Source organism: Doryrhamphus excisus, linkage group LG12, assembly GCF_037039965.1.
Source record: "Doryrhamphus excisus strain RoL-2023G ecotype Guam linkage group LG12, RoL_Dexc_Guam_v1.1, whole genome shotgun sequence".
Lineage (NCBI taxonomy): Eukaryota > Metazoa > Chordata > Actinopteri > Syngnathiformes > Syngnathidae > Doryrhamphus > Doryrhamphus excisus.
The window spans coordinates 7,957,171-7,973,741 of NC_136368.1; the positions used below are offsets into that span (position 1 = coordinate 7,957,171).

At 40.8% G+C, this 16,571-nt stretch overlaps 1 protein-coding gene across 1 annotated transcript; it reads right to left on the reverse strand.

Moving 5' to 3' along the window:
* Positions 1–1,290: 1,290 nt before the first annotated feature.
* chpfa (chondroitin polymerizing factor a) lies at positions 1,291–16,204 on the reverse strand. The gene is made up of 4 exons (XM_058083062.2): positions 15,701–16,204; positions 11,135–11,699; positions 8,089–8,271; positions 1,291–7,946 (listed from the first exon to the last, which is right to left on the reverse strand). The coding sequence occupies exons 1-4, from the start codon at positions 15,988–15,990 to the stop codon at positions 6,684–6,686; spliced, it is 2,301 nt and encodes a 766-aa protein (XP_057939045.2). The 5' UTR covers positions 15,991–16,204; the 3' UTR covers positions 1,291–6,683.
* Between the last annotated feature and the right edge of the window lie 367 nt (positions 16,205–16,571).

Here is a 16,571-nt window from a genome sequence, read left to right on the forward strand (position 1 = left end):
CTGCACACCGACTGGTGAGCTTCAGCAGACCGTCAATCTGTCAAATCCCCTCTTCCTGTCAAGTAATCATGGGCTGTATATGACCGTTTAATATTCATAATCATGTGTCACTTTGACATTTTCAAAAGGTTCCCAATCACATTCTCTGATGGCATCCCACACAGGCCATGCATAACAATCCTCTCTGCTGTCATCAATAATAGCGGCCAGTCTCGGGCAAGTCGCACAGGGACCTGATGTGTTAAGAATACAGGACTTTTCCACTGCAAAGTTCGCTTGAATGCTAATCAGAAGAGCATTTGTTTTCTTCCTCAAGATGCCGTCCATGTCTCGACCTCTGTTCTCCCGCTCATTAAAACCTGTGTAAACAGCAGATAAAGGACATGCCGACGTAAGAGTGGATGCTGGGTTCTGGAGGGCAGACGGAACAGCATGCAGCCTGCATTCTTGGGATTCCCCACAACTCTTTGCTGGGTTCTGAGTCACTTTAATCCTATCAGCCTAAACCTGTCTTCAGAGGGAAATCATAACATTTGATAAGAGAAAACCATCAGAGCGGGGTGAACATTTGTTCCTGTTTTTTGCGTTGTGATTACATTTACCCACATGTTGATTTAAATGTACTATATACTCACTTTTTCTCCACTTACGCTTATTGTATTCTCGTGTTAAACCATGCCAAATTTCTGATAATGAGATTTGCGCATTTTGGAAAAGGCATGGTAAAACCGTTCCTGTGTGACATCACAGAGGGGCAGACTTCCTTATATGGTACATACTAGATAGGAAGCACTTTGGGAGTGTGACCAATCACCGCAGAGTGGGCATGCCCGGAGGCAGGCCATGGGTAGAATAAATGAAAACAGACCGTTTTGGCAGAAAGCACAAATGACAGCTGGAATAGATACAGATTCTGGAAAATCTAGAACATTTTCTGTGCAGGTTATTGTGTGTAGCTGCTCTATAGGAGTCCACAACTCAATACAAAGGATCAAAAAATGAGCATAATAGGTCCCCTTTAAATTAATAGGTGAAGGCTTTTTGAAGCAGCTCTGGTTTTGGCCCTGACTGGATTTATCATCTAACGTGACTGGTTAGGGTACAGCATGCATGACAGGAGTTGTGCCTTCCGAGTACATGCATTGATCCATTGGGCCGCAGATAGGGCAAAAATCCCAAGCCAGCCCGAGACAGGGGAGTATAAAAAAAAAAGACATTCAAACCCGAGGCATCCACTCCAAGGTCCAGAACACTTAACACTACACCACAGCAGCCATTGAGTCATTATTATGGTAATGGTTTTATTTCATTTGAACATGCATCAGGTTACAATTGAGTGCATCACATAATCAGTTCACAGTTCCACATGTCCAAAAGGAGTAGGAAGAAGCAAAGCTTATTAAATCCTACCCCTCCATCTGGTACTTTTACAATCAGTAACTGTTACATTTGTTCACTTCCTGCTTTCCATATAATACAGTTTAAGGTTGTTTTTTTGTAAGAGGTGATATGACCATACAATGACATAATGGGTACCATAGTAACCGTCAATATAGTGATATATATAGCACATCATGACTGGTTCAATACTCTTCATCTATGTATTTATCAAACATCAACTGCTTGTATTGTTTCTTGAATTGGCTCATCGTTGTGCATTGTTTGATTTCCTTACTCAATCCATTCCATAGTTTGATTCCACATACTGAAATGCTATGGCTTTTTAACGTAGTCCTAGCATATAAGTGTTTCAAATGTAGTTCTTCCCTGAGATCATATTTCTCCTCTCTTGTAGAGAAGTATTGGATGACATTAGGCTCGTAAATGCTAAATTTCAGTAGGGAAGTAGGTCAAATTTATTTAAGTAAGCATATTTTGGCGTAATAGGCCGTATTCAACAACACAATAGCATTAATATTATTTCAAAAAGACACAAAAAGACACAAAAGTTCAAAAGACACAAGATAACACCTAGCTTTCTTACTCCATGGTCGTCCAGATTCTTTTCCCTCAAACGAGCTCACTTTTCGAGATTAATATTTTTTGAAACACTACGATTTGAAAGTGAATTTGAAATGGTGAGGGATTACTGTAGTGTTAAATGTCTTAGGTCCTATAGATGTGGTGACCATAGCTGCCCCAATGTGATTGTTTATTCCCCACAGAGTCCAAAATTCTTGATGATGACACATTTTGACCAAGGGGGGCCCCGTGTATGAGCTTCTGAATGCGATAAATGAACGGCTGCAAACCTCAAATACAAGAACTGGGGAGAAAAATGTCATTAACTTTAACTGGCAACATTTTCCATGACATGTCTTTCAAAATAACCTTGGCATGAACCCCAACCCCACCCCCCCAAAAATGGTTTGAAGCAGCTATACTCCTGTGTAGGAGGAGAAAGTCCTGGGATTGTACATAAAACAAAGTACAAAATGATGGCTTACAATTAAGTCCCAGCTGCTGTGTAATTATGTGGTTTTACAACATGCCTGGGGGAGTACATATAGACCCTTGACATAACTAAAACTGTAATTAGGTTTGCAGCATTTTCCCTGTTTTTACTCCACCTAGACTCAGGTCAGAAATGGGTAAGAATGTTGGCGCCAGTTCCTTTGAGGATATGCAGACAAATAAAGCAAATGAAAAGCACGGTGATACGTATTATATAATATTAATAAATGTTCACCTGCTATGCTATGCAAATGGTACCCGGTACTGGAATGGTAACGTGCTCTTCTGCTGACACCTAAAGGACAAACAGGATTTTACACACGGCAAAAAATAGAATAAAATGTTTTAATCAGTAAAAATGACCAGTAATCATTTGTTTATTTTTTTTTTAAATTACAACAATTCACAGTTCATTCAGAATTACAGCTCATGCAATGATTTGTGTCAATGATAAAAAATATTGTTTCCATTACTTTGGTTATAACAGAACCATAAAATAAACCAATTTGGTTCTGTGATGGAAAAAAAACAAACTGACCAAGAAAAATCTAAATGCCATCATGGAAATGGGGAAAAACAATCATAGAAAGTGAAAAGTAAAAAAGGCAAAGAAAACCTGTTATAGGGACATAAGACATTATGGTCAATGTCTCCCAGATCTGGTTTGTTTAATGTGTGTCTTTGAATCATAATGTCACGGCAATAAATTATGTATTTGAGAAAGTTTGGATCCTGAGGTGAAAAGTTTTCAGTAACAATATGGAAGCAGCAGATTTGAACATTGTGGCATGGCTTTTCCGATGTTCTCGCCACACGATAACTTCATATTGTCATCGCCGTAATTCACAGTGGTTTTTGGAAGGTTCACTTAGCTGTTAAACATCATCTCGCATGAATATGATGATGTCAGTAGAGCACCATCTTTGTGAAAGCCCGTGCTTGTCAAAAACATGCATGAGAACCAAAAAGTTATATTTAAAAAAAAAAAAAAGTTGGTTAAAACAAATACAACAATACACAGAATTACCACCGTTCTGCAGAATATGGTGTTTCCAACATACAGTAATCAATGTCATTCACTGTAAAATGCATGATTGAAATTGGTCAGGCAAATTTCATTAAGAAGGATATGAAAAAGGACCAATATGTATATGACTGTATAAATGAAGTGCAGTGTTCATAATGACATTTCCGTTATGTTATCATGGACTCAATCTTTGTGTTCTGCTACATATTGGTCCTTTAGAAAAAAATGTTCATTTCTCGCTTGGAATTGTTTGAATTCAATTTACAGTAAAAATATTGAAAAAAAAAATCCTTGATCATCTTCCTAGCTGCTGACATCCCTAAAGCACTTCCTCCCTACAAGCCAGCTGTAATTCTCATTGGACAACATCCACAAGTACACCGGGGGGGCATCACAGGGATTATTTTTAATCCCCGGTACCAAACTGCACATTCCTCGCGTGTGTTCAAAATCAGCATGTAACTTTGACAAAAAAAATATATACAGTGGATCCCGGCACAGGAATCACCACAAAATATGCTGTTGTTTCCCACAGAAAACACATTTCATTCACCCTAAATCAGTCATCATTTACTTCATTCAATCATTTGGGGAAGAATGAGCCATGTGTCAAAAATATATATTTTTATGTGTGTCTCAAATACTCGCTGATTTCCGCCATTGGCCGGTGGTCCCAGAAAGTAACCGCCATGAAAAGCGCTGATCGACAGTATTAAGTACCGTAAGCTATGTCAAATAAGCAAACATGTACTCCAGCTGGTGGTTCCACAGTGGCTTTAGCAGCAATATTGCACTTTTTAGTAACCTCAAAAAAAAAAAAAAACCATTCTAGTATTGCTCCTATTCTCATAAACTGTCAGTAAAAGTGTCCTACTAAGTTTAGGATTACAGTAAATAGACAACACAAGCGAATGTGTCATACCTTGGTCATATCTATAACACTAACTAGACTGAATACATTTTCTTTATTTTGTTTTCCTACAGTATACTTGGTTCTTCTCGGCTTTGTCTGGGTACAGTTTTAGCAATATAAACAGTTCCGAGAAGAATTTGTGAACTCACTTGGACACCACTTTTCCTACACAAGATTCAGTCCACCAAAAACCAACAGGAAATGTGGGAGGGGGGAGCTCCGGTCCGTGCTTTGAGGCACAAACAACATGTGGACCCAGTTCCTGTAGACCCAGTATGCCAGTCCTTGTAACAGGCTTCAAGATACAAAACCACGTGCTATCAGTACCAAAAAACAGACAAAAAATACAGCAAGTGCAGATCCTGAACTGCAAATTAACACAAATATGATTTCAAAAGAACCATCATATAAAATTCAGTTTCAAGGCACAATTACAGCAATTTTGCTAGTGAATATATTCACATCTGCAAATAAGTTAAATGCAGCTCTTTAGTATCCATTCTGCCCTCTTATTAACCTAACGTTCAATGTTTTTGATCTGTGGGGCGCACCTGGAGAGAACCAGAGCAGGCAAACACAGAACATCTTAACTCCAAAAACCAGTTTCGAACCTAAAACCCTCTTCTGTAATAGTGCAAACCACCCGCAAATCTTTTTGAGTGGAACCTCTTTTAGCGTCATTAATCCCTTCCGGAAGGTCCTGAAATGTACTTTCATCCAATACATCATTTTTCAAATCCAATTAATCCGTTCCACACCCAGGTAATGTTTGCATGACACACTTTTATGTGCAGACAACTATTTGAAATGCACTCCAAATTGTCCATAGGTATGAATGTGGGTGGGAATGGTTATTTGTCTATATGTGGCCTGGGATTGGCTGGCCACCAGTCCAGGGTGTACCCCACCTCGCACCTGAAAATAGCTGGGATAGGCTCCAGCACCCCTTGTGACCCTAGTGAGTATAAGCGGTAAAAAAAATGGATAGGTTCATTGAAGACCTTTTGTAACGAAAATGTCAAATTTTGTCAAAATTACTATGTCCATTGAACTGTATTAGAAATGTATGTATTTCCTGTTTCCTGTTTCCATTCATTTATAACATTTTCTTAATTAAAAATTGCTGAATTTGCACATTTTCTGATCAAATACAGGACAGAAAACGATGATGAGGATGCCATAAGATTTCCTCCCAGCTTCATGCACAAGCCCTGCCTACCGTCTGTGTGTACTGAATGACTGCACTGATTTGGATAATGGCACCTACCAGTTTGTTGGTCAGCATGTCGCCATTAATATAATGTTGCAGAAACACAGTATTGTACACCATAGCTTTCGTATTTACGTATTTAATAACGTATAAAATAACGTATTTAATGTGAGTGGAACATCAATATTCTTGCTAATCGGGACAATAAAATTCAGAGAGGCGCTTGCAGCACTTATTCCATCCTGAAGGAATGGAGGGCATGCTGGAAGGCGCTTGTCACCGCCTTCCTTTTATAGAGAGGAATAATAACGGTGGCGTAACTGTATTAGCTAGCAAAGAACTACAGTTCAGTAGTGTGATGGAGCTGGGAGGACAATGACAATGCTAATAAGCTGCTAAGAGGAACGCTATGCGATAAAAATACTGTACATTACAAACAGTTGGATTCACGCACTGTATAAATAACAAAATTATCAAAAATGTTTGCGTAAGATCTTGACCGGAAATACGCTAAAAGGGGGTGCATGCCAACCGAGGGTCCACTATATTTGGTTGACTTTGGACTTTGAATAGCCGCAGTGCTTTGTCTATCACCAAAAATTGCAACCTACCCCTTAGTGCAAAACCTAGATAAAGATCCCAGTCACTGTCAGAGGCGACGGGTGCAGAGAAAGAGCCGTGCTGTGCCACTGCTGGCCACGCGTCAACACCTAGTCATGAAAACTGGCTAACTACTTGCACAACAAGGCCCTGTTCTTCAAGCATAGTGGTCAAATATGACTTGTTGCATCTTTCAGACTGTGGTGACAAACATAGCCATTTGGTTGTGCCAACTCTTCGAAAAGGACAAGTCTTGTAAACATGTTTTGAAGAATAATTACAAATGTACTGCACTCATTTTAAGCCAGGTTCCATGTGTCATAACTGTTTCGAAACCCTGTAATATATTACATTCTGTGTGAAGTTGCTATTATTTTCAGACATATCCAAATTCCTTTGACCCAGGAAGTCATTTCAAGAAACCCACAGCTTCCATTTGCACACATGCCAACACAGAGAGGTTTCACTGCGTTGCTTTATCACGTGCTATTTCCTTGTTCTTGTTCAAACAGAACCATGGCGAGTTTGGAGCGAGAACCAAGACCTTCCAAGTTGCTCTGAACGCACCGGTGGTAGATGTCCTCGCTAAGCCGTGGGTTGCAGGCTTGGTAGTGGTAACCCTGGTGCAAGGCTGGCTCTACGGCCCTGAACACATGCAGACCCGAGTACTTGACAAACATGTCATAAATGTCCAGGGTCTCTAGGATGTCCTCGTTCTCTTGGACATCTTCAAGCATTTTTGTGCGTGTTGCCATATAGTCTGCATTGTAAAAACAAGCTTCATCAAACGACCTGCGATTAAAATGCCCAGAGTCCTTGCCCAGGTCGACTGTGGTCGGACGCGGCTCGTTGTGATAAACCACATCGGGATTGTAATCCTGGAAATGGATGGGGAAGAACACTTGCCAGTTGTTTATGGAATTCATGCGGCAACGGTTCAGAAACTCTGCATTGATATTGGTGTTAACACCCGCTAAGAAGAACAGTGTGTCAACCGGGTGCTTCTTTGAAATGATGTCCATGAATTTGATCTGAGATGGTGTTTCCGTCTTGACGCTGATCCAAGGGATTTTCACTGAGGAGAATTTCCCCTCAAGGATGTTTATTTCAGTCTTTACGCTAGCAAATATGTCATTCTGGTGAACTTGCTGTGCCTCCACTGGGTCATAAATAAATAAGAAGGTGAGGATGGCGTTTTCACTTGTCTCAAATGAATTTGAGGCAAAGACCTTCAAGAAATGTTCTACATAATCCCGTTCCAACACAGATATTGGTATAATGACATGAACCCTTGTAGCTTCTGTGACATAGGGCATGGGAATGATCTCTACTTGGCTCAAAGGTCGCACCAAATGAACACGCTTCGAGATTGAACGACTACGACCTTTTTGGTTGACCGCTTCGAGCTGCAGATCTAAGGTGTACTCCATGCCCCTGGTGGGGTCAAAGCGCCTGTAGCCATTAATCAGATGCTGCTTTTTCAGGAGCAAGACCGGTTTGTACTTCTTGTTCAGCTCTCCTACAGCTACGTCAATGACATCAGCCACATCCATGCGGTCAATGCCGTGCAGTTCACACTTTGGGGATCCATCTATGCATGCGTACATCTCCTCTTCTGTAAAGTACTCCCACTTTAAAACTTCGAATCGAGTATTTGGTTCAAAGGGTGGGTTGATCCCAATCGGCCAATGGGCACTTCGGTTGCCCTCAAATGCCACCACGCTGACATTCATGATTTCTGCCTGTGGAACGTGAAAACAAATGCATCCATCAAGCGAGACATGTAATACTGCGCTGAGGGGGGGAATACTCCACCACAAGTTTTTTGGACCTACCTCAGAGATAACAGGCGATTTGATTTGTGACACTTGAAAATCCGCTTACCTGGAGCTTAGCAATCTCATCGTAAGTCTTCTGCAGTTCAATCTCAGTGAAGTATCTGTGGAGCCGGTACATCTGTTCAGGGTCAGACACTGGATGGACAGTCAGAGCTTTTTTGAACTGCTCACTCTCCTCTTTGCTTGGATCAGAGTTTTTTCCCAACTGGTAGTGGTGGTAGCGGAGCCCCTACGACAGAAGGAGAATTTGACAGATTTTACATTTTTTTTTAAAAAAACATTTATGCTAGAAGTTTGCATTTGTTTTTACCAGGTCGAGATTGAGTACATTTTCATTCAATGAAAATGATCATTTTAACATTAATTAAAATTGCGTTTGATTTTATGAGCTCACAGTTCAGTCATTTTAATGAAATTAAAATAAATATTTTGAATACATGAAAAATTACATTTTAATGAAAATTTGATTTAATTAAAATCAATGAAATTAAGATTTTTTTTCTATTTAAATTAATTATAGAAATTACACAATTAAATAATTTTCAGTGAGTTTAAAGAAAACAGCCTTAATAATTTTTTTTATTAAACAATTCATTCATTCATTTTCTACCGCTTATACTCACAAGGGTCGTGGGGGGGTACTGGAGCCTATCCCAACTGTCTTCAGGCAAGAGGCGGGGTACACCCTGGACTGGTGGCCAGCCAATCACAGGGCACATATAGACAAACAACCATTCCCACCCACATTCATACCTATGGACAATTTGGAGTGGCCAATTAACCTAGCATGTTTTTTGGAATGAGGGAGGAATCCGGAGTACTCGGAGAAAACCCATGCATGCACGGGGAAAACATGCAAACTCCACACAGAGATGGCTGAGGATGGAATTGAACTCGGGTCTCCTAGCCTGCACACTAACCACTCGACCAAGTGCCTATGTACGATTCACAAATTACAAAAACAAAATTACACATAATATCATATCTTATAGTCTACAATGTTTCTTTTTAGGAAAGTGCAACTACAATGGTAACTGTCTGACTTATTGTTGAATTTTAAAGAAATGTAAAGTTCCTTTATCATCTATTGTTCCCAATCTCAACTGACATATCCTGGCACACTGCTTTCATCCAATCAATTTGCCGTTGTCCATTTACGCATTTTACCAGGAAAGTGTTCCCAAATTGGAGACTTCACAGACGGATATTATTTTTTTAGCTCTGTTTCGGCTTGGTGCTATCACCAGCCATGATTATTGCTAGTCAAATGTTGGGCTGAGTGAAAGTTACACTAGCAGCCATAGCCCCATCATGTACAGTTTCACCCCTACTTACAACAGATTGGGGCAGATTTAGGCCACAACAATCACAGACCAAACTTAACAGACCAGTAAGGTCGTGGAAATAAGATATGCAGCATGGTCTCTAAAAAAGAAAGCGAGTAAGTGATCCCTATTACTTCATTGTGTGAAGCTCTGTGGGAACAGTTGGCTTTTTCCATAAATTTGGTTGGTTTTGGCTCACTTAGACCGTAGAAAATCTGGGCACAAATATTTTAACACAAATGATTAGTCATAGCACCCGTACAACATATTGTAGGGTTGGGCGTCACAGCTGTCAGTGCTTTGCCGGTCATTATCTTCAATCAGTTTAACAAATGTTACAGCATGATTAATGAATGAATAAAATCCCACACTGGTTGACAAATCAGAACGTTGGCTTGTCACCTCCCCACCAAAGACAACTCACGGCTCTTCTCTTGATTTCTTTCCACTCTCCAGCCCACATAGTAAAAGGAGGGTATTAGCAACCTACCCCGTTATATAAATATTATATATAACCAAGCCCAGTAATTATACTTTTATATAGCCGTGTTTCACTTTTAAGTACAAACAGGTCAAGGCCATGACGGTTCAGAATCCTTGCTATAACTTTCCCACAGCTGTTTGAAATGACCTTCTCCGATCAGTTTTCCCTTTTTCCCTTTCGCTGCCTTCTTTTCCTCCACTTTAACACGACACACAGGAAAGCAAAGTGAAGAAAATATCAGCACGATGTAGCCTGAATGTGATTCTTGCAAGTTAAAACCAAGTGGATGTATGGATGGAGAAGAGGAGGAACAACATATAATCCAAAGTATATATCTATAGTGTGCTGTTTACAAAATAAGCACACTATTTCAGCTACACAGATACAGTATACGCTGGAAACACACCCTTCATGTCCGCCGCCATCACGCATGTTATTTAGCATGAGAAGCGCATCAAAAGCCTTCCGTTTTGCTTCTAATACAGACCAGACGCAAAGCAAGAAGATATGTTGTAGTTATGGGGCCAAATTATGCCATTTAATTATGGATTGATCTAAAAATCATGTGGTGTCCAAATCATCACTGGCATAAATTTCAGTGCAGTGCTTTATTATAATTTTTCATGAATGTAGAGAGAGTTGACGGTTAGCTGAGTGCTACCAGCAGGTTAGCAGTGGAGAGAGTGGCCGACAGCAGATCCTGTGTGAATGTTCACTGCATGTGTTGTATTAACTCTCCTTAATAAAATGACTGAAGTGAAACAGTGGAAGTAGAGTAGTGTTCCATACTAGCCTCTGGGTGTCAGTGATGAGGCAATGGCCACCAGGAAGTACACTGCCAACGCTAATGTGTGAGACTTATTTTATATTATTTATGTTGAAGATGCGGCTGCATGGCAGGTGAGTGGTTGGCACGCAGGCCTCACAGCTAGGAGATCGGCGTTCAATTCCACCCTAAGCCATCTCTGTGTGGAGTTTGCATGTTCTCCCCGTGCAGATGTGGGTTTTCTACCGGGACTCCGGCTTCCTCCTCCATTCCAAAAACATGCTAAGTTAATTGGCCACTCCGAATTGTGCATTAATGAATGGCCCAGGTCAATCAAGCCAAGAGAACATGCCTTTCACTTATTGAGGCTAAAACTGATGGCACTTGGATAACAGTTTTATATCAAATCCGTTGTTGTGGTGTATAAAAGCTGCATAATAAAAAGCTCTGTTATTGCCAAAAAACATCTGTACATAACTAATGTTGCAAGTTATGGCATACAGAATACGTTCCTTACCTCATAGTTGTTGACACAGTTTGTAGCCGTATAGTCAATGATGCATCTCCCGAGCCACTCATCAGGCCTGGAGCTGAGGATATCATTCCTGCAGTTTTCTAGGAACGGTTGAAGCCGAAGAAGAAGGGTACGAGACAGGAGGTACCCGAACCCTCCGTAGCAGTACCTTCCTTCCATCTCGCCACCAATGAACTCCTCGGGACAGCCCATATACAGCTCTCGATCAATACTCAGGTGATCCACAAGATTTTTGATTCTGTCGGCTTCAGTGTAGACGTCATCTTGGACCAAGTAAAACCAATCATAGTCTTTGATATAATGGTCAAAGATGTATTTAACAGTCTGAAACATGTTCCAGATTAGCCTTTCGTCCCCATGCGTGACTACGAACATGCCATGGGGGACTTTGCGGTTGCGTGTGCCGGTGAAGAAGACCACAGGGTCCAGGTGATGGCTAATAGTGCGATTGACAGCTACGCCCAGGGTGTTTATGGTGTTTTTAGACGTCAGGACTCCAACGAAGAGACGCTCGCGCATCCCCAATTCTGTGCTTATGTATTTTGCCCTGAAAGAGACACCAAATAGCAACTGAGTACAATGTCTACAGCACAGATTCCCGACGGGTAGATCTTAATCTTGCAAATGTATTCTGTCATTGAGATCAACTCACTCTACCCTTGCCCCTTTGCCCCAGGATGAGCCATTGCCCTATGCCCATTTTTTTCAGGAGCCACATGCATCGTGATCCCCGTTAACTCGATTCAAGAAACTCACAATTTGAAATGTTGTTGGGACACAAAGATATAAACAAAGTACATTTTCGTTTGTTTTGGGGGTTTGGGGACCCCAAAAGGGAGGATTTATATTGTAGAATGAATCATTCTGTGAACACAATTTGCACTAAAGAAGAGGTCAACTTGACCTAAAGTTGCACAAAATGTTTTGGCAAATTCCTTTCGTGCGAAGAGTGTCCCTTACTCCTGCCAAAAAGCCACACTTCCCATAGATGGAGGAATGTCCAGATAAGGAGTGAGTCCTGGTGATGCCACGTCATTGTTATCCTCTAGAACCCGACTTAACTGTGGTTGGTCTCCAGCCTAAAATGTGCTAACTCCGTCTCTTGTTTAGCCTTAGAATGTGTTTCACTGTATTTCATGCGTTTTATACATCAGATGTGTGGATCTGGAAATGTGCATCATAGTTAACCATTTATGTGTCATATTTGAAATCACCATGAAAGAAATAACCACGAGCAATCTAAAGGGGTGATGGTGGGTCCCTCACCCAAACCAGTTCCGAACAATCAGTCCACACGTCATGAAATGCCTTCCATTTGGATAAAGGCTCATATGATTTGTCTATAATGCTAGATGTTATCAGAAAATCTAATTAGTAAAGTACGTAAGTTTTGATGATTTTTGTAAATGTTTCTGCAATAGAATAAGCAATTTTATTATCAGATGCGTTTTTGAGGCGCTTTGGCATCTATTTGTAAAACGGTGACCATCTGATTAATCATTGATAGGACACTTATACGTACACATCTACTTGAAACAAACCGACATCCAACTCGTAGTCCATGTAAACCAAACATCATATTTCTGACAAAAACGCAGCGCAAACATTAGTGCACCGAAAATGTATTTCTGTTTAAGCATATGACATCTACTGTGTGCTTTGTATTTCCAAGAACCCTGCAGGTCACCTTTTTTAAAGGGACTTTAAACATCAAGTCTCTTGGGGTGCCAGGGCTAATATTTGAACAGGGGCAGAATCCAGGAAAAGTTGGACTTTTGAATGCATCAACACAGCAAAAATACAGTATGGTGTCTGAGGTTCTCCGCTGCTTGGCTAAAGTTTATTAGGTACACATTAGTAGTAACACACGAGTAAACACAGCATACATATGGATGTGCTTAAAATACATAGTGTTCATAGTAAATTGAAGTAAGTTATTTAGATCAGTGGTCTCAAACACACGGCCCACGGGCCAAATGTGGCCCGCAGGACACTAGTTTGAGGCCCCCGCCTTGATATGAAAGTTTAATGTTAGTGCGGACCACGCAAGTTTGATATGTACCCAGAAAAAATTATTACGTTTGATTAATGTTCATGTTAAAGGTTAAATAACTGTTAATAGTTATCCTCCTTATCCGTGTGGAAGTGGTAAGTTTTTGGCTTTTTAAAGGAAATAACTTGGAGGCTGCTGTTTAGGTCGCTAGCTGTCTAGTTTGCGAGTTAGCATGTGTCACAAGACCCTGCAGTTGCGCAATATGTTGTAAATAAAGAGTATAAATGTGAATATAGTCGTGTTTTGTCATGTCTACAGGGCTCTAATAATGCTTTGTTAATTTTAATATGAAAAAATAATGTCTACCCACCAACTATATGTGGTTTCTTAAGTTTTTATTTGCTGTTTTATTATTATTATATTTATTTATTTATTACTGATTGACTGATTTTCTTTATTCTTGATTTGTTTATTTATTTTTCATCTTATTTTGTGTAGAAAAATAAAAAGTAAGATATTTGAGAACAGTGGAATGTTTTATCAGAGCTTTTCTTGTAGAAAATCGGAACCAAAGCAAAGTTTATTAATTTTTCTGTTTTTAATAAATGCGTTTTTTGTTGGGTTTTTTTGGAAAACCTGAAGCGGCCCAGCCTCGCCCAGACCTTAGCTCCAGTGGCCCCCAGGTAAATTGAGTTTGAGACCCCTGATTTCCGTTTGCTCTGCCAGTATGGTTCATTTGGTCAAGTGTGACCAAACGGAAACCAAGACCGCCTGAGTGATGAGGGTCTCTCCCCTTGCCGTGTCACCTTTATGGGCTGCATGTGAACACACATTCAGGCCTGAAGTACAGTGAAGAAAATAAGTATTTGAACACCCTGCTATTTTGCTATTTCTCCCACTTAGAAATCATGGAGGGGTCTGAAATTTTCATCGTAGGTGCATGTCCACTGTGAGAGAGATAAACTAAAAAGAAAAATCCAGAAATCACAATGCATGATTTTTTAACAATTTATTTGTGTGATACAGCTGCTAATAAGTATTTGAACACCTGAGAAAATGAATGTTAATATTTGGTACAGTAGCCTTTGTTTGCTATTACAGAGGTCAAACGTTTCCTGTAGTTTTTCACCAGGTTTGCACACACTGCAGGAGGGATCTTGGCCCACTCCTCCACACAGATCTTCTCTAGATCAGTCAGGTTTCTGGGCTGTCGCTGAGAAACACGGAGTTTGAGCTCCCTCCAAAGATTTTCGATTGGGTTCAGGTCTGGAGACTGGCTGGGCCATGCTAGAACCTTGATATGCTTCTTACGGAGCCACTCCTTGGTTTTCCTGGCTGTGTGCTTCGGGTCGTTGTCGTGTTGGAAGACCCAGCCACGACCCATCTTCAATGCTCTGACAGAGGGAAGGAGGTTGTTCCCCAAAATCTCACAATACACGGCCCCAGTCATCCTCTCTTTAATGCAGTGCACTCGTCCTGTCCCATGTGCAGAAAAACACCCCCAAAGCATGATGCTACCACCCCCATGCTTCACAGTAGGGATGGTGTTCTTCGGATTGTACTCTTCATTCTTCTTCCTCCAAACACGCTTATTGGAATTATGACCAAAAAGTTCTATTTTGGTCTCATCTGACCATAAAACTTTCTCCCATGACTCCTCTGTATCATCCAAATGGTCATATGCAAACTTAAGACGGGCCTTGACATGTGCTGGTTTAAGCAGGGGAACCTTTCGTGCCATGCATGATTTCACATCATGACGTCTTAGTGTATTACCTACAGTAACCTTGGAAACGGTGGTCCCAGCTCTTTTCAGGTCATTGACCAAGTCCTGTCGTGTAGTTCTGGGCTGATTCCTCACCTTTCTTAGAATCATTGAGACCCCACGAGGTGATATCTTGCATGGGGCTCCACTCCGATTGAGATTGACCGTCATGTTTAGCTTCTTCCATTTTCTAATGATAGCTCCAACAGTGGACCTTTTTTCACCAAGCTGCTTGGTAATTGCTCCGTAGCCCTTTCCAGCCTTGTGGAGGTGTACAATTTTGTCTCTGGTGTCTTTGGACAGCTCTTTGGTCTTCGCCATGTTACAAGTTAAAGTCTTACTGATTGTATGGGGTGGACAGGTGTCTTTATGCAGCTAACGACCTCAAACAGGTGCATCTGATTCAGGATGATACATGGAGTGCAGGTGGACTTCTAATGGGCAGACTAACAGGTCTTTCAGGGTCAGAATTCTAGATGATACACAGGTGTTCAAATACTTATTTGCAGCTGTATCACACAAATAAATTGTTAAAAAATCATGCATTGTGATTTCTGGATTTTTCTTTTTAGTTTATCTCTCTCACAGTGGACATGCACCTACGATGAAAATTTCAGACCCCTCCATGATTTCTAAGTGGGAGAAATAGCAAAATAGCAGGGTGTTCAAATACTTATTTTCTTCACTGTATAACTGTCACTTAATTCGGATGAAGTTTGTAAACCACATGCCACTTAAAATTAGACTTATTAAGTATTGGCTTACTTCATGATACAGCGATCACACCTACCTGAAAACTTTCTTAGGAGTACTTGGCTTGACTTGATTATACGGGACTACTCGTGGTTCGAAATCCGCCTCGGACTCCAAGTCGTTGAGGACTGAAATGGAATTGGTCTTTCTAGCTCCTTTAAAGTGTTCGTCCTGAGCCAAAGCAGCGCCATCAGCGTCGTGCCCGTCCACATAACATGCTTCTTCTGTCCAGTTCACACTTAGCAAACTCAAGGAGAATCCTAAAGAAATGCCGATTACTACCGGGCCCAGCGACCTCAGGGCAGAAAAAAAGGTTGAAAATCTCATCTTGCGCGTCGGCTCCTCTTTCCTGATGCGCTTTAGGAGCGTCCAACCTCTCTACAGACACGCTACAGGTCAACTACATCAAGTCGGCGATGTTTCCACATCCAACTTCTACCAAAGACGCAAGTTCTTCCTTGGAAATTACGTAGGAGTCTTACGTGTCAGATAGCTGCTTACATAGCTCCGCCCTCTCCAATGGAAGAATCACCCGCAGGCGGCTCTAGTTCCTGTGTGTCTTCATGCGCTTAAAGCTGTGCGGAAGGCTATTTGCTGTGTGTGTATGTTGGCCGTCGTGAGACGACCAGTTCACCTGCGTTGCCATGTGACGTCACCACACAATCCCTTGCGGGGAATCGTCAGCAGAGGTGGGCATGTCTTTTTTTTATAGTACAATAAAAAAGTCTCGTTTTCTGAACACTCAGATTAGCAAAATGAATATCCAACAGAGCAACTACTGTATTTGATAAAAGTCAGTACACCTATCACATTTTTATTACACTATGTTTTCACAGGACAATACTACAGATAAAATGTGATATACGTAAGAATAATCAGAATATAACTTATATTTTAAACATAACTTT